Source organism: Delphinapterus leucas, chromosome 12 (genome assembly GCF_059928025.1).
Source record: "Delphinapterus leucas isolate spDelLeu-1000000601 "Yukka" chromosome 12, BTC_Dleu_Yukka2, whole genome shotgun sequence".
Classification (NCBI taxonomy): Eukaryota; Metazoa; Chordata; class Mammalia; order Artiodactyla; family Monodontidae; genus Delphinapterus; species Delphinapterus leucas.
This window is the reverse complement of record NC_143140.1, coordinates 36,600,632-36,625,183: the sequence shown is the minus strand read 5'-3', so window position 1 is coordinate 36,625,183 and position 24,552 is coordinate 36,600,632. Positions and strand designations below refer to the sequence as shown.

Genomic DNA, 24,552 nt, shown 5'->3' with positions numbered 1-24,552 from the left:
ATCACTGATCACAAATCACTATAATAAATATAATAATGAAAAAGTTTGAAATATTGTCATAATTACCAAAATGTGACACAGAGACATGAAGTGAGCAAATGCTGGAGAAACAGTGCCAACAGACTTCTTAGACACAGGGTTACCACAAATCTTCAATTTGTAGAAACACAGTTATCTGGGCAGCACAATAAAGCAAACCACAATAAAATGAGGTCTGCCTGTACTGAATCCTACTAGCTCCTTCCTGTGGGGTTCAGGTTGACACTGACTATGCTCCTCCGTGGCTACCAGGTAGGTGGCTGTCTCCTACAGCAGTTAAGTCTCCCTGGGACCTGGCAATCCCTTTTCCCCTTACCCCTTAGGCCTAAAAGGAATAATGACTCTGATTATTTCTGGGTGCTTCACCAACACTTTTTGTTTTCTGGTAATACCATCCACATCTTTGTAAACTGCCCTTTCATTAAGCACCTTTCAATCACCTCTCTTAAGCATGCCATCTATTACGTGATGGAGATTCTTTTTTTTTGGAAAAATTCTTACTGATATTATATGTATGATAGTACTAGCTTAAGTTATTTCAGAGAATTTATTTAGTTCTTCCCACTCCACTCACTGGTTTAACCAAATTGATCACCCAACATCAGTCACTTGAAAAAGAAAAAAGGGGTCTATTTGAATTTTGAATAGAGGAAGGAGTAACAATGACTATCTGTTGACCCAGGTCCCCTAAACTCAGTGTCACAGCCCAATATTCTCATACCTAGGCACTATTTTCTAGAGATTGTCATAGATGACACTATGTGTCATGCTAGAGACACCACATGAACCATTAATGAGTTGCATTGATTCCCAACAAAGCATCAAGTCTCACGGTATACAGGCTGAGCATAAGAGACAGAGCACCCAACACAGGGTCCCTAGGTTGTAGTTGGAATAGAGATCATATTGTTTTTCCCCACCTCATCCTATTTGTCAGAAACTATGCAGTATTCGGTTTGAATAGAGGGAAGTTTTGATAGGTTCTCTGTGCAATAATTAAACCTAGGACAAACTGGGAGAAATGGGCAATGGGGAATACTCTAATTATAGCAGAACATTTAAATGAGAAATTCTCATGTTTTTCTTGGAACTTAAGACAGCTGAAATGTGTTATCTGACTTAGACTGAAAAGTCTTCTGACGAGTAGAATTAAAAAACACTTTAAAAAGATAAAAATGGGAATTCCCTGGTGGTCCAGTGGTTAGGACTCTGTGCTTCCACAGCAGGGGGGTGGGGCAGTTGGATCCCTGGTGGGAGAACTAAGATCCCCACAAGCCCCACGGTCCAAAAAAAAAAAAAAGACAAAAATGCCTTAAGTGTACTCTACAAACATGTCCAAGTTTAAGCAACTTAAACCTATCCAGATATGTCATTAAAAAAACTTTTTTTAATACGGAAAACAAGTATCACGTGACCTACTCAGTGTTTCCACACACTGGATTAACCTCATTTTTGCACTTGCCTTGCCTTGCCCACAATTCATGAACAATAGGCATCCTCCACCTCAACAAAAGAGCTGCTGGGACGAGGGCAGGAACAAGAGGGGACGGCGCGGCCCTCAAACACCCGCCTGCGACTCACTTCAGCAGAGGTCTTTTGCCAAACTCGGCCGGACGACAACCCCGCGGTCCGTAAGGCTTGCTCACCTTAGCCTCAGTTTCCTTTCTCGGTGAGGCCCAGCCTTTCGGCCCAAAGTACCAATTAAAACTACTGAAGGAAAAAAAAAAAAAAAACAGAAAGGAAAAAAAAGGCAAAACGCCGAACAGACTCCTTGACTGGAAGATTCTCGCGAGAACTTACGGAGTTCTGGCTGTTCCCGCGGAGACCTCGCGAGCGGACCTCCGGGGGCGGGCTGCCCCGTGGCCCCGCCCTTTCTGAGCGCGGGCGCGCCTTGGCGGGAATTTCGCCTTTTTGGGATTTAGACCACACGGGCTAGCTGGCTCTGGTCGGGACCGCCAGGGTGGATCGTTGGGACTGAAAGTGTGAGCAGGTACGACGTGCACCAAACCAGGGGCGCCCCGGGGCGCAGGACACCGGCTCCCCTCGCCCTTTGGCCGGCCCGCGCGGATCGCTGCCTTGTGCGGACCTGGCGGGGCTTGCCCCCGGCCGGGAGAAGTCGGGTTTGCGCCGGGCCCTACTGATCCTCGCCTGCAGTCTGCGAGGCAGCTTGCAGTTCCACACACTGCGGGGAAACTGGCTCAGTGCGGTTTAGTAATGTAGCGGAGGACGCAGGTCAAGGCGGGCACTGCAAGTGCAGCTAGGTCTGTCCTGCTAACATTTTTTTCTTCTTCACCCTGCCCTGGGCTGCAGGGTCTGACGTAGAGGGGATTTTAAGTTACTGCCACAGCCGGTCGGGGGTGCATTCTAAGTTCTGACAGCCTTGATCTGGGGGAGTCCGTGGCGGGGAGAGTTGAGGATTTGGCCTTTCGTTTTTTTCCTTTGTGCGGGGGGGTGGCGGCTTTTGGGGAACTTTCTGAGGTCACCCCCAATGTCTCGGCCCTCCCCACCTACAGGAATCTCATCACAACTTCTTTGGAGCCCTTAATGATAATCATAATGAACCCCAAACATTTCAGGACATGAAGTAAACATGGATAACTGTCCCGCTGCGTCGACTTTCCTGACCGACAGCTTGGAGCTGGAGCTGGAGACAGAATGGTGCAAACCCCCTTGCTTTTCTTGTGATTTTGACAACAGAGGAGGAGGAAAACATTTTTCTGGAGAGTCCTACCTTTCCAGCGGAGCTCTTAAGCGGTAGGTAAAAAGTCGGAAACTTTGTTTTTCCCTATTCAGATTTTTTATCAGCCTGTTTAGGAATGTTATTTAGTTATGACTTAAGTCCATTAAACTTTAATGTTCATCAGGCAATGTTCTTGTAAATCGGCTTAGTATATCACACAGATGCAAGCTATTAGCTCTGTTGGTTTCCTGGTTAGAGCACACCTGAAAGATTTTTGCAAGGAGAACTTTCTTGTTACCTGATGTTCTCTGACCTCACTGCTGCCTCAGCTTTGGAGTAAGGAGCCGGGCACTAATTTACTTGAAGTGAATTCTGAACTACCTGGGCTTTTTGAAGTCCCATTTCCTTCTAAAACATGAGATAATATTCTGAAGCATCTCAGTAATTAAGACATGCACATTTTTTGTTGCCCCAGTGTCTTCTCACTCTGTATATTTAAACATATAGAAATCTTATAGACTTATTTTTTTTTAACTTTCTAATGCACCAGATTGTGTAAGTTCACAGGAATGTTATCTTCAAAGCTCTTGTCTTGGACATGTGTATACACATATTGCAGTAAAACTGCTGTTGCTGAAATATTTTGGAAATACCCGCTGAGGCAATTTCAGTCAGAAAGGAAACCATTTTTGTTGATTATTACAGTTGTACCTTCTTTGAGACCTTAAATGATATTATTCAACTTGATTATGCCCTTCTTTAGACATGGCTCAGAATACCTTTTAACTGTCTTAAAAATTAAATGTCCCCTCAAAGGGTGAAATTCTACAACTGAAGACCACAGTTGAAGACAGGTGAAAGTATGTTCCCTAGACCCCTTTCCACATTTTTCCCTCAAATTATATTGCTCTTTAAACTTTTTTTTTTTTATCACAGTATAGGGTTGAATTCTTAATATAGTCCAGTTGTACTGTTACTGAGATATAAGGTACCAAGACACTTCCTTACTTTATAACATCATTGTTGACATGTCATGTGTAACATGGATTCATATAATGTCAAAAAAAACCTCATGCTATAGTATGGGATATAGCATAGTTTTTATGAGATTAAATCAGAGTTTCATTTCAGACTGATTTTGAATCTTGATCCTTTACCAACTAATTTTGAAGAGGATACAGTGGAAATATTTGGCATTCAATGGGTTACTGAAACAGCATTAGTGAATTCATCTAGAGTTCTCTTTCATCTCTTGAGGTATGTTTTGTCTTTTGTTTTAAAACTGCCATTGAGCGTAGATGCTTTTCAGGTTTAAGTTACATTGCTGGGTGTTTTCTAATACTGATATTACAAAAGCACCTGTAGAATTGTGATTGCTGCTTACTTGATTATCTTATCAGTAACAATAATTAAGCAATAATGTTTGATGGAGTAATAGTTTTAATGAGTTTTTAGTGATTTTCAGAATTTTCATTCTTCTGTATTTGACATCATATATTGAAGACAAATATTCTAGGCTTTGAACTATTCCATAATTTTGGAAGAAAAATAAAATCTTTTGTTGCTTAACAGTCATAATTTTTCAGTAATCTTTAGAGAATGAACTCAGACTTGCAAATATATTTTTCAGACTATAATAGAATATGTAATAGAAATATGATTAACCTGGACAACATTAAAAATATTTTTAATAAAATTTTTCAAACATACACAGATGTAGAGAGAATAGTATAACGAACCTCCATATACCCTCCCTCAGTTACGATAAACATCAAGGGTTTATCACATTTCCTTCATCTGTCCTTATCCCTCTACTCTTGGCTTAAGTATTTCTTAAGCAAATTCCAGGCATCATGTCATCTCACCCTTAATTACGTCAGTATGTATCTCTTAAAAATATGAACTTATTTTTTAAACATAAACATTACCTCATAATCACAATTAACGAAATTGAAATAATTCGTTATTATTTAAAACCCAGTCCATAATTCAGATTTTATATTTGGAGTCACTTATTAAAGGCAAATTATTAGCCCAAAATACATTAAGAATGTATACATGGGGGCTTCCCTGGTGGTGCAGTGGTTGAGAGTCCGCCTGCCAATGCAGGAGACACGGGTTCGTGCCCCGGTCTGGGAAGATCCCACATGCCGCGGAGCGGCTGGGCCCGTGAGCCATGGCTGCTGAGCCTGCGTGTCCGGAGCCTATGCTCCGCAGCGGGAGAGGCCACAGCAGTGAGAGGCCTGCGTACCGCAAAAAAAAAAAAAGAATGTATACATGGTAATTCTAAAATTTATATGGAACCACAAAAGATCCCAAATTGCCAAAACAATCCTGAGAAAGAAGAGCAAAGCTAGAGACATCACACTTTCTGATTTCAAACTGTATTAGAAAGGTATAGTAAACAAACAGTATGTTATTGGCATAAAAACAGACACATAGGTGAATGGAACAGAATTGAGGGCCCAGAAAAACCCACACATATAGGGACAATTAATTTATGGAAAAAGAGCAAAGAACATACAATAAAGGGCAGTCTTCAATAAATGGTGTTGGGGAAATTGGACAGCCATAGGCAAAAGAATGAAACTAGACCACTGTCTTACATCATACACAAAAATTAACTCAAGATGCATTGAAAGCTTGAATATAAGACCTGGAACCATAAAATGTATAGAAGAAAATATAGGCAGTAACCTCATTGACATCAGTCTTAGCAATATTTTTGTGGCTCTAAGTCCAAAAGCAAGGGAAACAAGCAAAGATAAACAAATGTGACTGCATCAAACTAAAAAGGTACTCACAGCAGAGGAAACCATCGTCAAAGTGAAAAGGCAACCTACTGAATGGGAGAAAGTAATTTGCAAATCATATATTTGGTTAATATAAGGGGTTAATATCCAGAATATATAAAGAATTCATATTGCTCAACAGCAACAACAATAACAACAAATCTGATTAAAAAATGGGCAGAGGATCTGAACATATATTTTTCCAAAGAATACTTGCAGATTACCAACAGGCATATATGAGAAGATGTTCAACATGACCATTAAGGGAATGCAAATCAAAACCACAGTGAGATGTCACCTCACACCTGTTAGAATGGCTGTTATCAAAAAGATGAGAAATAACAAACGAAGATGTGAAGAAAAGGGAATCCTCATGCCCTGTTGGTGGGAGTGTAAATTGGTGCAGTCACTATGGAAAACAGTGTGGAGGTTCTTCAAAAAGTTAAGAATAGAGCTACCTATGACCCAGCTGTTCCACTTCTGGGTATTTATCTGAAGGGCATAGAAACACTAATTTGAAAAGATATATTCACCCCCTGTGTTCATTGCAGCATTATTTTTAACAGTCAAGATATGAAGATATGGAAACAACCTAAGTGTCCTTCAATGGATGAATGGATGAAGGAATTTTAAATATTTATATACACACATATACACACACACACACAATGGAATACCATTCAGACTTAAAAATGAGTGAAATCCTGCCATTTGCAGTAACATGGATGGACCTTGAGGGTATTATACTTAGTGAAATAAGTCAGACAGAGAAAGACAAATACTATATGATTTCACTAATACATGGAATCTAAATAAAGTAAATGAACAAACAAAATAAAACAAAAATAAACTCTTAGTTACAGAGAACAGATCAGTGGTTACCAGAGGGGAAGGGGTTTAGTAGGTGGGTGAAAAAGGTGAAGGGAGTCAACTGTATGGTGATGGATAGTAATTAGACTTGTGGTGGTGATCACATTGTAGTGTACACAGATGTGGAATTGTAGTGCTGTATACTTGAAACTTATATAATTAAAAGAAGAATGTATACGTGGTACATTTAAATGAAAATGGAAAGTTGGAGGGATTTCCCCTCTCACCCCCATCCCATGGAACCTGTGCCATATTATGTGTTTTATTGGGAAAATAGGCTGTGTGAGTGATTCTGTATAATCCTAAACATTATAGAATGAGTTGAGTCTTACCCAGGGCACAGGTTATGAATGTGGCTCAATCTTTAAGGAGCTGAAAGGCAACTAGGAAGAATGGCAAGAGAAGATTATTCTCAGAAATTAAGGTGGAACATCGTAAGTTAAAACTTCCCCTGATTAGTCTACATTACATATTCTGTTCCTCTTCAGAACTCCTATTGTGTAACTACATGATACAATTTAACATTTCATTATATAACTGTTAACCTAGGATGTTTTATATAACCATCTTAAACTTCTTAAAGATATAAACAGTATCTTCTTGATGGGGAAATCTATGATATTTTATATAATTTTTGAGATAAATGTAGCTGTTAGTAGATCTTTTTGGGAGGTCAAAGACATGTTTTATTTTCTCTCAGAGTCTTTACTACCTGAAGCTGACAGTAATAAACATTCATGAAGTGTTAAACATTATTCACGAATGAGAGGCATTAAAGCTGTGTAAAAGATTTGGAAATACTGTGTAATTGTTGCATGCTTTAAACTACTCTAAAACTAATTCTCACCTTACATTTTTTAAATTAGGCAACAGCTCTACAACTTGGAAACCTTATTACAGGCCAACTGTGATTTTGGTAAGTTTTAAGTATGTTTAATGGCAAAAAGAAACGATGCTCCCTTACAATGAATTGTACATGGATCTATGATGTGTCATTGGGCTATCATAATAACGTGAAGGAAGTGATAGTTCAGAAGTTCAGGATACAGTTATATTTAGTGTTCAGAAAAAGTATGACACTTAAATTCTGTTTGTAGATGAAATTTATAGTATTTTTCCAAATCTGCAAGTAAAATTAAGGCTAAACATCTTTGAAGTGAATTAGTAACTTGCTTTGGGGGTGGGGAGTGGGCTGGAGAACTTAGAGAAATAGAAAGTGCTGGACCTCATGCTGCCTTTCTTGTTTTTCTTTTCTGCTTTCTCTTTTTGTTTTTTTTTAATTTTAAATTTTATTTATTCTTATTTTTGGCTGTATTTGGTCTTTGTAGCTGCACGCGGGCTTTCTCTAGTTGCAGTGAGCGGGAGCTACTCTTTGTTGCAATGTGCGGGCTTCTCATTGCAGAGGCTTCTCTTTGTTGTGGAGCATGGGCTCTAGGTGCACGGGCTTCAGTACTTGTGGCACTTGGACTCCGTAGTTGTGGCTTGTGGGCTCTAGAGCGCAGGCTCAGTAGTTGTGGCACACGGCCCTAGTTGCTCCACGGCATGTATGATCCTCCCGGATCAGGGCTTGAACCTGTGTCCCCTGCATCGGCAGGCGGATTCTTAACCACTGCGCCACCAGGGAAGTCCCTGTTTGTTTTTAACATTTAATGGATTACTGATTTGTGGGGGAATTGGTATAGTTAAGGTAGTGAAGGGAATTGAAGGGCAGTGTGTTTTAGTTCAGGCTAGCTGCTTCTCCTTTCTAACAGTTCTGGTACAGTGTAGTATTTAGAATCATGACTCTGTGGTCAGCCTGTGTTCTAACCCTAGCTAATTGTGGGTCTCACATTAGGTAATAGTTCCCACCATTGAGTTCTTGTGAGGACTAAATGACATAATGTGTATTAGGTGCTTAGCCTAGTATCTGTTATTAGTGATGCCCAGCAACCAAAGATCACTTGGATCCCACCTTTGAAGGGTTTATTAGCTTAGGAAGCAAGGGGGAGATATACATCATGAGGAACAGTTGGGGCTTCTCAGTAAGAGGAAGTAGGGAGGGGCTTTTGACAGGGTATGCGCTTGTGCTGGCTGATTTGGGGTAGAGTTTAAGGGGGCTATGGCTTTATTCTGGATTTGATGCTGTTAAGAAGCAGGAGCAATTTGATGACTAAGTTAATTTTTAATTTTTCTCCAGAAGGTGGGACACACAGAAGGAGGCAAGGGAAGATTCTAATTTGTAATGAAGCAATAGTCATTTTAGCTGGAAGAGGAGGGTAGTCTGTTTCTGTATTTTGTTTGTTTTTGTGTGGTTGTGTAGTGCCTTGTTTCTGTGTCAGACATGATTACAGAGAGGTTTTGTGTTTTTCTTGTTTCACCATAATCATGGAGTGATCTTGTATGATTATTTTTGATATTGTATGACAACTGTTTAATTTCAGTAGGGAGCGTCATGGCCTAATTGTTAGTTATCAGCTGTCAGGGCTGTTTTGTTTTGTTAGTTTGTCCTCAGTAAATGTTGGATATTACTGTTTCATTATCACCTGGGTCCCTGCTTCATGCCAGGTACTGTGCAAGGTGCTGATGAATCAAAGAGGAAAATTATGCGGCTGAAGAGTTTGCAGTTGAGTAAGACAGATAAACAAGCATAGTCAGCACGGTAGATGGAAGAGTGTAGTAACAGAGGCATGCAAAAGCTGCTACAGGAGCCAAGGGCTTTATCCGTTTATGTGCCCATCACTGAGTGATGGCAGATCTGGGTCTTCAAGGATGAGGAGGAATTGGCCAGGCAAAAGATTTTGGAGAAGTTTTGGGGATAGGATGAGTTCCAGGTACAAACAACTGTATAGACAAAGACATTGAGGTATATAAAAACATAAAAGTTCAGGGAGCAGGGAGTAAGTAATAATTACGTATGGTTGGACTCAAGTGTGTGTGAGTGGTTAATTTTTGGAAGGGATGCAATCATAGGTGTCTTTGTAAGCAATACCAAAGACCCAGAATTTTATTTTGAAACTCCTGGAGAGTGTCTATAAGATTGTAGTGGAAACAGCAAAAATACCTTTACTATATAGAGTGACTTAATTAAATTGGGTTTGTGGAAGGCATTTATTGAGCAAGATTATTCTTTGAAAAGCACTTACTGACCTAAAATTATTACAATGGACTATTTTTTGAAATGGTTACTTGTTACACTGACATTTTGGCTGGTATTATTACTTAAAAAACTTACTAACAGATTTGTTGGGCAGGTTAGCAGTATTAAAGACTATCCCTACATAAGCTTACTCCTGCCATGCAGCTGTGTCAGGGCTTTGTTAATAAACTCATGTAAACCCTTGGCCCTCAACCCTCCCCAGAAAGCCCTTATTTAGGGTCACTTACTGAAGTGCATATGGTTCTTATTCTGTTGATTTTACTCCCTGGATTGCTTTCCTGTTGAGGCAGAATAGCATATATAATATGTTATTTTTTACTGATACCTGTTATTAAATATAGCTGTTGATGTTACCCCTTTTTCAGATATTGTATTTTTTTTGTCCCTAGGCATTTTATTTGGATTTTTTTTATGCCTTCCACTGTTTTTAGCTTCATTGACTGCAGATTCTTTCATCATTGTCATTTCTGGGTCTGTTTGTATTGGTTGATTTTTCTTCTAGTTGTATGATACATTTTTCTGCTCTTTTGAACATCTAGTAATTTTTTATTGTGTGATGGACATTATAGATTTTACATTGCTGCTTTCTGAATTTTCTTGTATTCCTAAAACTAGTGTTGAATTTTGTTCTGGCTTACTGTTGAGTACTTGTAATCCATGGGATCTTTTTGAGGCTTGTTGTATATTTTGTTAGGACTTTTAAAAAGTAACCTTTAGTCTAATGTTAATTTAGCTCTAGTAAGGCTTCTGAGGATTCTTTGTGGTGTATTTTTTTCTTTCTTGCTTGCTGGTGGGAACTTGAACTGTTCCCTGGTTTGAGTAAGCTTTTTCTGGTGTTTTTCTCTGGCCTACAGATCAGTACTTAGTCAAAGACTCAAAGGGGACCCTCTGTACATTTCTAGGGCTCTGTTTTTTTTTTTTTGAGGTATGCGGGCCTCTCACTGTTGTGGCCTCTCCCGTTGCGGATCAAGGCTCCAGACGCGCAGACTCTGCAGCCATGGCTCACGGGCCCAGCCGCTTTGCGGCATGTGGGATCCTCCCGGACTGGGGCATGAACCCGTGTCCCCTGCATCGGCAGGCGGACTTGGAACCACTGCGCCACCAGGGAAGCCCTAGGGCTCTTTTTTTTGTGTAGCTTTCTTTCTTCTTTGGTACTTTTATCCTGCAAATTTAGACTACCCTAAACTCAGATCTCATGTCTCTTTGACTCAGTGATTTGGGCTCTGAATTCTCTCTCCCTGTGCTGCAGCCTATAAACTGTCTCTAGGTGGGAAGCTGGTGCAATCTTAGGACTTCTCTCTGGGATAGCAGTCTTGTGTTGCCTTTGTCCAATGCCTGAAAATTATTGTTTTACTGTTTTTGGTTTTCTAGTTTAAGGTGGGAGCTGGGTAATTCTGATTCCTTTTACTCCATCGTGGCTGGATGCAGCAGTTCACAGCAGTTTTTTTTTTTTAATTAATTAATTAATTTATTTTTGGCTGCATTGGGTCTTTGTGGCTGCATGTGGGCTTTCTTTAGTTGTGGTGAGCAGTGTCTACTCTTCATTGTGGTGCGTGGGCTTCTCATTGTGGTGGCTTCTCTTGTGGCGGAGCATGGGCTCTAGGTGCTTGGGCTTCAGTAGTTGTGGCCTGTGGGTGCAGGCTCAGTAGTTGTGGTGCATGGGCTTAGTTACTCCATGGCATGTGGGATCTTCCCAGACGAGGACTCGAATCCGTGTCCCCTGCATTGGCAGGCAGATTTTTAAGCACTGTGCCAAACCACTGCACCACCAGGGAATCCCACAGCAGTTGTTTTTAAGAGAGTACTTCATTTACGGGCTGAGAATTGTGACACTGGGGGATCATATGACTTTTGTAAGCGAAGTATAATTAAGCTATAAAAGTGCACTGAACTGTTTGGTATGTAGATATATGGACATTATCTTTATGCTTATGCTCCTGTTTTGCCAAAATAGTATCCACATTTGCTCATTTGAATACAAATTTAAAAATAAATTTTGCCTTATGTTTAATTTGGGTGATAATTTGTTGCCTATAGTAAGTTTTTCCCCCCCCTTCTCTTGCCTCTCCTTTACCAGCTCCTCCTCCCTCAGGTTTACTACTAATAACCAGTCTCCTCAGGTCTCAGTTTGAGTCTCCTCTCTGTACATCTTTTCCTACATGTACGATCTCATCAGTTTCTTTATTTCTAAATGATAACAACTCCAAAAGGTTTACCTACATTCCAGACCTCTCCTTTGCACTCCAGGCCTTGCATGTCAAACTGCCTGACATCTGTCCTTGGATTGCTTAGATAGTGCAAAGAGTACATCTGTGATGTCTTCCAAAACCAGTTCATACTGCCCATGTTTTCTCCACTCATTACATGGTGCTAACAGTTGCCTATATGTCATTCTTGATTCTTTAATTTCCTTTAAACTCATATCATCCATCGGATTCCCAGTAGGTTTATGACCAAAATATACCTTCAGCCTCCCCAATTTCCTATGATCTCTTGAATTACTGCTATAGGGCTCTTAACACATCCTCCTTTGCCCCTCTATCATCTGTGTACAAAGTCTGCTTTAAATGTATATCAATTCCTGTTCCTCCTAGATCAAAACCCAATGAAAGGCCATCTACTGTATTTCAATGAAATCAAAACTCCTTTTTATGACTTGTAAGGCCCCAAATGACTTATTCCTATCTCTCTCAACCCATGCCGTCTTTCCCTCACTTCAACATTTACATCAGCAAAAATTAGCAAAAATTATCTGGGTGGTTACTATGTGCAAAACACTCATAACCACTCTAGGGCAAATGAGTAAAACAGAAAACAAAAGCAGAGAAAACATGATGAGAATTATAGGTAAGTGAGAAAGAATGTGACATCAGTGAAGCCAGGTGTAGTGAATGCTCCTATAAGGGCAAGTTAATTGAGCACAAGTGGTGCCCATTAGATTGGACAACATGATTTCACTGGTGACCTTACTAAGAGCAGTATGGGGGGTGGGGGATGGCAAGCACCATATAGGAGTCAGTTGAAAAAATGAAAAGCTAGAGAATTGCTACTTATATGGCTCACAATTTTTTTGTCACTGCCCACTGTTTATTTAAACAATGATTAACATTATCTATTTTGGTTTTAGGGAAGATATCAACCCTACATTGCAAAGCAGCCAATATTAGGCAGCAGTGCATAACATTTCTTCATTATGTTAAAGTCTTCATTTTCAGGTAGGCTGTCAGATGAGTAATATGAATAATGCATGAATTTCTGAGTGCAAATTTATCCAGACTCTAATTGCTTATTGTATCTCATCGTGTTTTAGGTCCCTGCAAGTACAAAATGCTGAAAGTCATGTTCCTGTCCATCCCTACCAGACTTTGGAGGCACAACTTCCCTCAGTGTTGATTGATGAGCTTCATGGATTACTCTTGTATATAGGACACCTATCAGAACTTCCCATTATTAATACAGGAGCATTTGTAAATCAAAACCAGACTAAGGTTTGCTTTGTTTCATTTAATGTTTAAAGTATCAGGTATTTTTTCCTCCCCACATGGACTATTCATTCAAGAATGAGGGAAATTAGTCAAGAGTGTAGTTCTTGGACCAGACTGCCTGAGTTGAAATACTGGCTCCTCCTTTTGTTAATTATGTGCCATCAGGCAAATAACACCTCTTGCTTCAGTCTTTCCATCTGTGTAATTGGTTTAGCTTCCTAGAGTTATTGGGAGATTTGAATAATTAAAATGCATAAAGTGCTTAGATGTAGTTTACGTTGAATCAGTGATAACTATTCTTCCAGTTGTAACAATGCAAATGTTTAAAAGTTTCAAAGTAAATCAAATAACCTTTGTTTTCTAAAATTTGTATACTCTTTGCCACTGATTAAAGTTTGGGCAAACACTATTTTATATTATAGTAAGCTTCAAGAAGATCATCTTTAAAAAGCTATGCTTTCAAAACCACATCATTATGTCTGTTCTGGCTTTTGAGATATTTTCAGAATATGATTAAGATTGTTTTAACTGTGCCCCCCTTTTTTTTCCTACCTGTGATGATCAGTCTCTCTGGTTTGGTTTATAAAAATGTGTTAGCATGATCCAACCTGTGGATATAATTAACAAATTCTTCATAGGAAAATGTGAGCTGCTGTGAGTGACAAATTATAATTTCCCGTGGCATTCCCTGAATTCTCAATCTCTTCTATTTGACTTCACCAATTTTAATAACATTCAGTTTTTAGGAACGAGTCTTTGCCAAAATATAAGGTACAATTAAATGTTTATATTTCTGTGAAATTTAACAATAATAAAAAATTGACTCTTCTTATCAGGGATCAATATATGTAATAATAAAAGTAAATAGAATTCCAACTGAATTCACAGGTGAATATATCTAATCCATAGAAACCAAATAGGTAATTGTTTTTAATCATGTCAATTAATAAAGATTCGTGGGTGGATTGTGCTGGGAGGGATATTTTTCTTTCTTTTTAGTCTCTGTAAATTGGACTGATTTTTATTTTCTGAATATCCATCAAATGCTTAAGAAAATTAATAATTTAGCAGCAGAAATAAAAAAATGTGTGCAAGTGTCCTCAAACTAGGTTTTGCCTTTCATAGGCTTTTAATTAGACAGACTTGAAAGTATAGGTTATTTGAAGATCAGAAGACTGAATTTTTAAAGCAGGGGAATGGAGTCTTCAACACATAAACAAAAAAATCATATGCTGAAATACTGTTCTCTTCTGAAATATCAGCAAAACGAAAAAATCATAAAATAAAAAGCATCTTTCAAGACTCTATATATTTCTTATATTTTACCATTCTCATATATGAAGGCTAATGCTTTAATTGGTATTTACAGTTGAGCATCTGTCTTTTATTCTTTTTTAGGGTCTTTTTAAAATTAGAGATACTATTTGTTGGTATGATGTATTACGAATATTTTCATTTATCTTTTTTTTCAGCAATTAAGCTGACTTGCTAGGTAGATAGATGATTTAAGTTTTTTTATATAGTTATATTTATCAGTTTTTTTCTTTGGTATCATTCCTATGCTATTGTAAAAAACATACTTTTTTTATATTTATCTCTTTAATTTATCTCTTTTTAAAAAATGTACTGAGGTAGGAAATCTAGTTTCTTACAGATGAATAAGTTAATAATCCTGTCTCTTATTGAATGATCTATGCTTTCCCCACTGATTTGACATATCATGTGTATCCATTTCTCTCTTCCCTATTTTTGCTATTTACTATCTATTTCTGAGCCAGCACTGTTTTATTAGTGTTGTGTTTTATGTTGTTTGCATGTTTGATAAGGCAAGACCCCTCTCCATCATTCATCATAGTTGTTTTAATAAAAAGTATGTATCATTGTATTATTTTAGTGATTCGAAATGTTGACTGGAGAAAGTTTATTGATAATCTGCTAGCACAGTAAAGAGCACTGGCTTTTGAATCAGATAGAATTAGGTTTGAATTCTAAAGCATTAATTGAGGGGTAAATTTCTTCACCACTTTTAACTTTAGTTTCTTTATGGGCATGACAGTAGTGTCTAAATGATAATCCAGAAGTTCTTGTTAAAATATCTTATGGAAGTTCCTGGGTATTCATTACATTGAAAAACATATTTCCTAGCTAAAGTCTAAAACAAAATCATGAAAATAAGTGTTCAAAGAAATTCATTTACTGCCTTGCAGCTGTAGTAGAATCTCAGTTGGTTGGTAGGGGCCTTTACTATACAAGTCTGTTCAGCAGCCCCAAGGTGGGTCTGTCTTAAACAACATCAGTTAAGAGTATATCTTGCTTTTAAAGATCTCCAGTGAAAAAATCCTCTAATGAACAAGACAGAGGTTTCTCTTGAGTTTTTGAATAGTGTTAGGTTAACTTGTGCATTATGGAGGAGTGTTGTGACATGCTATAAAATACCTAATAAAGTGTTATGAATTTTCAGTCACAGTTTTTACTGTCATTCACAGCTTTTCCCACCATCATGGCATTTGTTACATCTCCACTTAGATATCCATTGGCTAGTGCTGGAAATTCTTCACATGCTTGGTGAAAAATTGAGTAAGTTTATGGATTTCTGATTTATGTCCCTTTTTAATGTAAATGTTTTTAATCTAAATTGTTTTTTAAAATTATACAATAAGTGCTTTCTGATTATTATTATTTTTTTAATCAAACAGTAACCAAACTAAAAAGTGAAGATCTTACTTCTTTTTTCTAGAGATAACTACTGGCAACGGCTTGGTCCATTTATCCATCCATCCATACTTACTATCTATTAGTATACATATATAGAAACTCATAGGTAGGGTTTTTGTTTTTCTTTCTAACCACAAATGGTATCCTCATATTGTCCTATGTAAGGTTTCATTTAACAGTTTTTTAGAGATCTGTTCATGTTAGTTCATACAGTTTTATGGACCTATCATAATTTATTTAGCCAAGTCTATTTTTTGATATTTCAGTTAATTCTGTTTATTTTGGTATTACAAATAATATTTCATTGAACATCCTTATGTAGATATAAGATATACATCTTTGAATACTTGTACAAGTTATTTAGTAGATTAGGTTTTTGGAATTGATGTGGCACATTGCACTTATAGTATTTTATATGCTTCTCTGGTGTTGTATATTAAGTTTCCACAATTTATGTACACTAACTGTGAACATGCCTTTGCCTCATACTCTTGCCAGTAGTGGATATTATTAATCGTATTTTTTGCCAACTAATGCGTGAAAAATGATACTGAGCCTCTGTTTTTGCAATTTCCCGATTACCAGTGAAGTGGAGCATCTTTAATTTTATTGTCTTTTTATATTTGCTTTATTAATTACCTGTTCATTATATTTTGCAAAGTACTTGTTTTATCTCTTGTTTCATTCTTTCCCGCCTTTCTTTAATTAATTAGTAGAGGTTTGTATATATTATGGATGGTAATCTTATTTCACATGTTGCCTATTTATTTCTTGGTCTTGCTCTTTGACACCTTTAGTTTCCGTTATCAAATTGGCAATTTTCTATAAATATTATATAGTTGTAAATTATTATTTTTTTAAGCACTTGAGCATTTTTAATGTTCAGAACAGTCTTTGTGATTAACACAATGATGTGTACATTATAACGTAGCACTTACTGTCTTAAAGTGTCAGGACTAACTACAGAGAGGCTTACTACTTAACTTCGTTACAAATTAAAAGGATTTCTTTTTTTTTTTTTAACATGTTAATTGGAGTATAATTGCTTTACAGTGGTGTGTTAGTTTCTGCTTTATAACAAACTGAATCAGCTATACATATATCCCCATATCTCCTCCCTCTTGGGTCTCCCTCCCATCCTCCCTATCCCACCCCTCTAGGTGGTCACAAAGCACAGAGCTGATCTCCCTGTGCTGTGCGGCTGCTTCCCACTAGCTATCTATTTTATATTTGGTAGTGTATATATGTCCATGCCACTCTCTCATTTCGTCCCAGCTTACCCTTCCCCCTCCCCATGTCCTCAAGTCTGTTCTCTACGTATGCGTCTTTATTCCTGTCCTGCCTCTAGGTTCTTCAGAACCTTTTTTTTTCTTTTTTAGATAACATATATGTGTTAACATACGGTATTTGTTTTTCTCTTTCTGACTTACTTCACTCTGTATCCATTCACCTTTCTACAAATAACTCAGTTTCCTTTCTTTTTATGGCTGAGTAATACTCCATTGTATATAAGTGCCACATCTTTTTTATCCTTTCATCTGTTGATGGACACTTAGGTGGCTTCCATGTCCTGGCTATTGTAAATAGTCCTGCAATGAACACTGTAGTACATGATTCGTTTTGAATTATGGTTTTCTCAGGGTATATGCCCAGTAGTGGGATTGCTGGGTTGTACGGTAGTTCTATTTTTAGTTTTTGAAGGAACCTCCATACTGTTCTCCATAGTGGCTGTACCAATTTACATTCCCACCAACAGTGTAAGAGGGTTCCCTTTTCACCACACCCTCTCCAGCATTTATTGTTTCTAGATTTTTTTGATGATGGCCATTCTGACTGGTGTGAGGTGATACCTCATTGTAGTTTTGATTTGCATTTCTCTAATGATTAATGATGTCGAGCATCCTTTCACGTGTTTGTTGGCAATCTGTATATCTTCTTTGGAGAAATGCCTATTTAGGTCTTCTGCCCATTTTTGGATTGGGTTGTTTGTTTTTTTGATATTGAGCTACATGAGCTGCTTGTATATTTTGGAGATTAACCCTTCGTCAGTTGCTTTGTTTGCAAATATTTTCTCCCATTCTGAGGGTTGTCTTTTTGTCTTGCTTATGGTTTCCTTTGCTGTGCAAAAGCTTTTAAGTTTCATTAGGTCCCACTTGTTTATATTTGTTTTATATCCATTTCTCTAGGAGGTGAGTAAAAAAGGATCTTGCTGTGATTTATGTCATAGAGTGTTCTGCCTATGTTTTCCTCGAAGAGTGTTATTATGGTGTCTGACCTTACATTTAGGCCTTTATTCCATTTTGAGTTTATTTTTGTGAATGGTGTTAGGGAGTGTTCTATTTTTGTGTATGGTGTTAGGTAGCTGTCCATTTTTCCCAGCACCAGTTATTGAAGAGGCTGTCTTTTCTCCATTGTATATTCTTGCCTCCTTTATCAAAAATAAGGTGAACATATGTATGTGGGTTTATCTCTGGGCTTTGTATCCTGTTCCATTGATCTGTATTTCTGTTTTTGTGCCAGTACCTCACTGTCTTGATTACTGTAGCTTTCTAGTATAGTCTAAAGTCTGGGAGCCTGATTCCTCCAGCTCCATTTTTCTTTCTCAAGATGGCTTTGGCTATTCGGGGTCTTTTTTTGTGTTTCCATACAAATTGTGAAATTTTTTGTTCTAGTTCTGTGAAAAATGCCATTGGTAGTTTGATAGGGATTGCATTGAATCTGTCAATTGCTTTGGGTAGTATAGTCATTTTCACCATGTTGATTCTTCCAATCCAAGAACATGGTATATCTCTCCATCTGTTTGCATCATCTTTAACTTCTCTCATCAGTGTTTTATAATTTTCTGCATACAGATCTTTTGTCTCCTTAGGTAGGTTTATTACTAGGTATTTTATTCTTTTTGTTGCAGTGTTAAATAGGAGTGTTTCCTTAATTTCTCTTTCAGATTTTTCATCATTAGTGTATAGGAATGCCAGAGATTTCTGTGCATTAATTTTGTATCCTGCTACTTTACCAAATTCATTGATTAGCTCTAGTAGTTTTCTGGTAGTATCTTTAGGATTCTCTATGTATAGTATCATGGCATCTGCAAACAGTGACAGCTTTACTTCTTCTTTTCTGATTTGGATTCCTTTTATTTCTTTCTTTTTCTTCTCTGATTGCTGTGGCTAAAAGTTCCAAAACTATGTTGAATAATAGTGGTGAGAGTGGACAACCTTGTCTTGTTCCTGATCTTAGAGGAAATGGTTTCAGTTTTTCACCATTGAGAACAATGTTGGCTGTGGGTTTGTCATATAAGGCCTTTATTATGTTGAGGTAAGTTCCCTCTATGCCTCCTTTCTGGAGGGTTTTTATCATAAATTGATGTTGAATTTTGTTGAAAGCTTTTTCTGCATCTATTGAGATGATCATATGGTTTTTCTCCTTCAATTTGTTAACATGGTGTATCACGTTGATTGACTTGCGTATATTGAAGAATCCTTGCATTCCTGGAATAAACCCCACTTGATTATGGTGTATGATCCTTTTAATGTGCTGTTGGATTCTGTTTGCTAGTATTTTGTTGAGGATTTTTGCATCTGTGTTCATCAGTGATATTGGCCTGTATTTTTCTTGTTCTGTGACATCTTTGTCTGGTTTTGGTATCAGGGTGATGGTGGCCTCATAGAATGAGTTTGGGAGTGTTCCTCTCTCTGCTATATTTTGGAAGAGTTCAAGAAGGATAGGTGTTAGCTCTTCTCTAAATGTTTGATAGAATTCGCCTGTGAAGCCATCTGGTCCTGGGCTTTTGGTTGTTGGAAGATTTTTAATCACAGTTTCAATTTCTATGCTTGTGATTGTGTTTCAATTTCTGATTGGTCTCTTTATATTTTCCATTTCTTCGTGGTTCAGTCTTGGGAGGTTGTGCTTTTCTAAAAATTTGTCAGTTTCTTCCAGGTTGTCCATTTTACTGGCATATAGTTGCTTGTAGTAATCTCTCTTGATCTTTTGTATTTCAGCAGTGTCAGTTGTTACTTCTTATTCATTTCTAATTCTGTTGACTTGAGTCTTCTCCCTTTTTTTCTTGATGAGTCTGCCTAATGGTTTATCAATGTTGTTTATCTTCTCAAAGTACCAGCTTTTAGTTTTATTGATCTTTGCTATTGTTTCCTTCATTTATTTCTATTCTGATCTTTATGATTTCTTTCCTTTTGCTAACTGTGGGGTTTGTTTTGTTCTTCTCTTTCTAATTGCTGTAGGTGTAAGGTTAGGTTGTTTACTTGAGATGTTTCTTGTTTCTTGAAGTAGGATTTTATTGCTATAAACTTCCCTCTTAGAACTGCTTTTGCTGTATCCCATAGGTTTTGGGTCATCGTGGTTTCTTTGTCATTTGTTTCTAAGTATTTTTTGATTTCCTCTTTGATTTCTTAGTGATCACTTGGTCATTTAGTAGTGTATTGTTTAGCCTTCATGTGTTTTTATTTTTTACAGCTTTTTTTCTGTAATTGATATCTAGTCTCATAATGTTGTTGACAGAAAAGATACGTGGTACGATTTCAGTTTTCTTAAATTTACCAAGACTTGATTTGTGACCCAAGATATGATCTATCTTGGAGAATGTTCCTTGAGCACTTGACAAGAAAGTATATTCTGTTGTTTTTGGATGGAATGTCCTATAAATATCAGTTATGTCCATCTTGTTTATTGCATCATTTAAAACTTGTGTTTCTTTATTTATTTTCATTTTGAATGATCTGTCCATTGGTTAAAGTGGGGTGTTAAAGTCCCCCACTGTTATTGTGTTCCTGTCGATTTCCCTTTTTATGGCTGTTAGCATTTGCCTTATGTATTGAGGTGCTCCTATGTTGGGTGCATAAATATTTACAATTGTTATATCTTCTTCTTGGATTGATCCCTTCATCATTATATAGTGTCTTTCTTTGTCTCTTGTAATAGTCTTTTTTTTAAAGTCTATTTTGTCTGATATGAGAATTGCTACTCCAGTTCTCTTGATTTCCATTTGCATGGAATGTCTTTTTCCATCCCCTCACTTTCAGTCTGTATGTGTCCCTAGGTCTGAAGTGGGTCTCTTGTAGACAGCATATATACAGGTCTTGTTTTTGTATCCATTCAGCCAGTCTATGTCTTTTGGTTGGAGCATTCAGTCCATTTACATCTAAGGTAGTTATCCATATGTATGTTCCTCTTGCCATTTTCTTAATTGTTTTGGGTTTGTTGTAGGTCTTTTCCTTCTCTTGTGTTTCCTGCCTAGAGAAGTTCGTTTAGCCTTTGTTGTAAAGCTGATTTGGTGGTGCTGAATTCTTTTAGCTTTTACCTGTCTGTAAAGGTTTTAATTTCTCTGTCGAATCTGAATGTGATCCTTGCTGGGTAGAGTAATCTTGGTTTTAGGATTTTCCCTTTTATCACTTTAAATATGTCCTGCTACTCCCTTCTGGCTTGCAGAGTTTTCTGCTGAAAGATCAGCTGTAAGCCTTATGGGGATTCTCTTGTATGTTAATGGTTGCTTTTCCCTTGTGCTTTTAATATTTTTTCTTTGTATTAGTTTGATTAATGTGTATCTTGGCATGTTTCTCCTTGGATTTATCCTGTGTGGGACTCTGTGCTTCCTGGACTTGCTTGACTATTTCTTTTCCCATATTAGGGAAGTTTTCAACTACAATCTCTTCAAATATTTTCTCAGTCCCTTTCTTTTTCTCTTCTTCTGGGACCCCTATAATTCAAATGTTGCTGCGTTTAATGTTATCCCAGAGGTCTCTGAGACTGTCCTCAATTCTTTTCATTCTTTTTTCTTTATTTTTCTCTACAGTAGTTATTTCCAGTATTTTATCTTCCAGGTCACTTATCTGTTCTTCTGCCTCAGTTATTCTGCTATTAATACCTTCTAGAGAATTTTTAATTTCATTTATTGTGTTGTTCATCATTGTTTGTTTGCTCTTTAGTTCTTCTAGGTCCTTCTTAAATGTTTCTTGTATTTTCTCCATTCTGTTTCCAAGCTTTTGTATCGTCTTGACTGTCATTACTCTGAATTCTTTTTCAGGTAGACTGCCTATTTCCTCTTCATCTGTTTGATACGGTGGGTTTTTACCTTGCTCCTTCATGTGCTGCATATTTCTCTGTCTTCTCATTTTGCTTAACTTACTGTGTTTGGGGTCTCCTTTTCGCAGTCTGCAGTTCATAGTTCCTGTTGTTTTTGGAGTCTGCCCCCACTGGCTAAGGTTGGTTCAGTGAATTGTGTAGGCTTCCTGTTGGAGGGGGCTAGTGCCTGTGTTCTGGTGGATGAAGCTGGATCTTATCTTTGTGGTGGGCAGATCTGCATCCGGTGGTGTGTTTTGGGGTGTCTGTGACCTTATTATGATTTTAGGCAGCCTCTCTGCTAATGGGTAGGGTTGTGTTCCTGTCCTGCTAGTTGTTTGACATAAGATATCCAGCACTGTAGCTTGCTGGTCGTTGAGTGGAACTGGGTCTTAGCTTTGACATGGAGATCTCTGGGAGAGCTTTCGCTGTTTGACATTACGTGGAGCCGGGAGGTCTCTGGTGGACCAGTGTCCTGAACTCGGCTCTCCCACCTCAGAGGCACAGGCCTGACACCCGTCTGGCGCACAAAGACTCTGTCAGGCACACTGCTCAGAGGAAAAGGGAGAAAAATAGAAAGAAATAAAGAAAAGAAAGTTATTAAAGTAAAGAATTAAAAAATGATTTAAAAAATTAGAAGTATTAAAATGAAGAAAGAAAGAAAGGAGGGAGCAACCAAACCAAAAAGCAAATCCACCAGTGATAATAAGAGCTACAAACTATACCAAAAAGAAAAAAGAAAAAAACGGACAGACAGAACCCTAGGACAAATGGTAAAAGCAAAGCTATACAGACAGAATCACACAAAGAAGCATGCACATACACACTCTCAAAAAGAGAAGAAGGAAAAATATATGTATCTATATATTAAAAAAAGTAAAAAGGAAGAGAGCAATCAAATCAATAAACAAATCTACCAATGATAATAAACTCTAAAGATTAAACTAAGATAAACATAAAACCAGAAACAAATTAGACGAGAAAGCAAACTCTAGGTCTACAGTTACTCCCAAAGTGCACCGCCTCAATTTTGGGATGATTTGTTGTCTATTCACTTATTCCACAGATGCAGGGTACATCAAGTTGATTGTGGAGATTAATCTGCTGCCCTGAGGCTGCTGAGAGTAATTTCCCTTTCTCATTTTTGTTCACACAGCTCCTGGGGTTCAGCTTTGGATTTGGACCCACCTCTGTGTGTAGGTCGCCTGAGGGCGTCTGTTCTTTGCTCAGACATTACGGGGTTAAAGGAGCAGCTGACTAGGGGGCTCTGGCTCACTCAGGCTGCGGGGAGGGAGGGTTAAGGAATGCGGGGGAGCCTGTGGCAGCACAGGCCAGCATGACATTGCACCAGCCTGAGGCGTACGGTGTGTTCTCCTGCGGGAGTTGTCCCTGGATCACGGGACCCTGGCAGTGGCAGGCTGCACAGGCTTCTGGGAGGGGAGGTGTGAATAGTGACCTGTGCTTGCACAGATGTTTCTTGGTGGCTACAGCAGCATCTTTAGCATTTCATGGCTGTCTCTGGTGTCTGCGCTGGTAGCCGTGGCACATGCCCGTCTCAGGAGCTCGTTTAGGCCGTGCTCTGAATCCCCTCTCCTCACACACCCTGAAACAATGGTCTCTTGCCTCTTAGGCAGGTCCAGAGTTTTACTGGACTCCCTCCCGGCTAGCTGTGGCGCACTAGCCCCCTTCAGGCTTTATTCACGCAGCCAACCCCAGTCCTCTCCCTGGGATCTGACCTCTGAAGCCTGAGCCTCAGCTCCCAGCCCTCACCCGTCCTGGCGGGTGACCATACAAGCCTTTCGGGCTGGTTAGTGCTGGTTGGCACCGATCCTTTTTGCAGGAATCTCCCCGCTTTGCCCTCCGCACCCCTGTTGCTGCGCTTTCTTCCGCGGCTCCGAAGCTTCCCCCTCCGCCACCCACAGTCTCCACCCGCGAAGGGGCTTCCTAGTGTGTGGAAACCTTTCCTCCTTCACAGCTCTCTTCCACTGGTGCAGGTCCCGTCCCTATTCTTTTGTCTCTGTTTATTCTTTTCTCTTTTGCCCTACCCAGGTACATGGGGAGTTTCTTGCCTTTTGGGAAGTCTGAGGTCTTCTGCCAGCGTTCAGTAGGTGTTCTGTGGGAGTTGTTCCACGTGTAGTTGTATTTCTGATGTATTTGTGGGGAGGAAGGTGATATCCATGTCCTACTCCTCCGCCATCTTAAGGTCTCCTGTAGTTGTAAATTATTAATTATTTAGGTAATAAACATATCCTTTACCTCAATACCTACTTTTCAATGCATTAATAATATGAAAATACATATATGTGTATGTGTATATGTGTAAGCACTTATATACATACATGCGAACATATAAAGGTGTACACAAACATGATTTCCTCTCTCATGTGGACTGTATTTCAAATAATATATTCTTAGAGCAATACTCAGATGAACTTACTCTGACAGTTTCAAATTTTGGTATCCGTTACCTTCGTTTGCTCTATTTCATGCCAAAAAACAATTGTACATGGTTATTTTTTCAGTATTTGTTAAAGGAATAATGTTTTAAAGGCTTTATTGGTTAGAAATATGGGTAAAGATTTTCTAGTGTTTCCTGTCTTGTATTTTTTTCTTTGAAGTGATGTTGCATTGTTGCTCTTCAGATGGCCAAATTAAGAAAATCTATTAAATGGTACTTGGGAGGATTGAAACTTTTTTAAGCTAATGTCTATCACTGCTCGTATAAGAAAGGAATTGTTTTCAAAGTTTTATTTGCAAAACATT

The 24,552-nt window shown here is 38.3% G+C and overlaps 1 protein-coding gene across 3 annotated transcripts in view; it reads left to right on the top strand.

The window, feature by feature from the left end:
* Positions 1-1,510: 1,510 nt before the first annotated feature.
* The window catches only part of MMS22L (MMS22 like, DNA repair protein), a 169,997-nt gene continuing 146,955 nt past the window's right edge, over positions 1,511-24,552 (top strand). For 2 of the 3 annotated variants that reach the window (XM_089921878.1, XM_089921877.1), the window contains exons 1-7: positions 1,511-2,029; positions 2,616-2,793; positions 3,851-3,976; positions 7,248-7,297; positions 12,645-12,732; positions 12,828-13,005; positions 15,489-15,579. In XM_089921878.1, the coding sequence (XP_089778004.1) occupies positions 2,630-2,793; positions 3,851-3,976; positions 7,248-7,297; positions 12,645-12,732; positions 12,828-13,005; positions 15,489-15,579 (697 nt within the window). In that variant the 5' untranslated portion in view covers positions 1,511-2,029; positions 2,616-2,629. Of the gene's footprint in view, positions 2,030-2,615; positions 2,794-3,555; positions 3,574-3,850; positions 3,977-7,247; positions 7,298-12,644; positions 12,733-12,827; positions 13,006-15,488; positions 15,580-24,552 lie in introns of those variants that run through there. The other variant, XM_089921879.1, reaches the window with a different exon arrangement.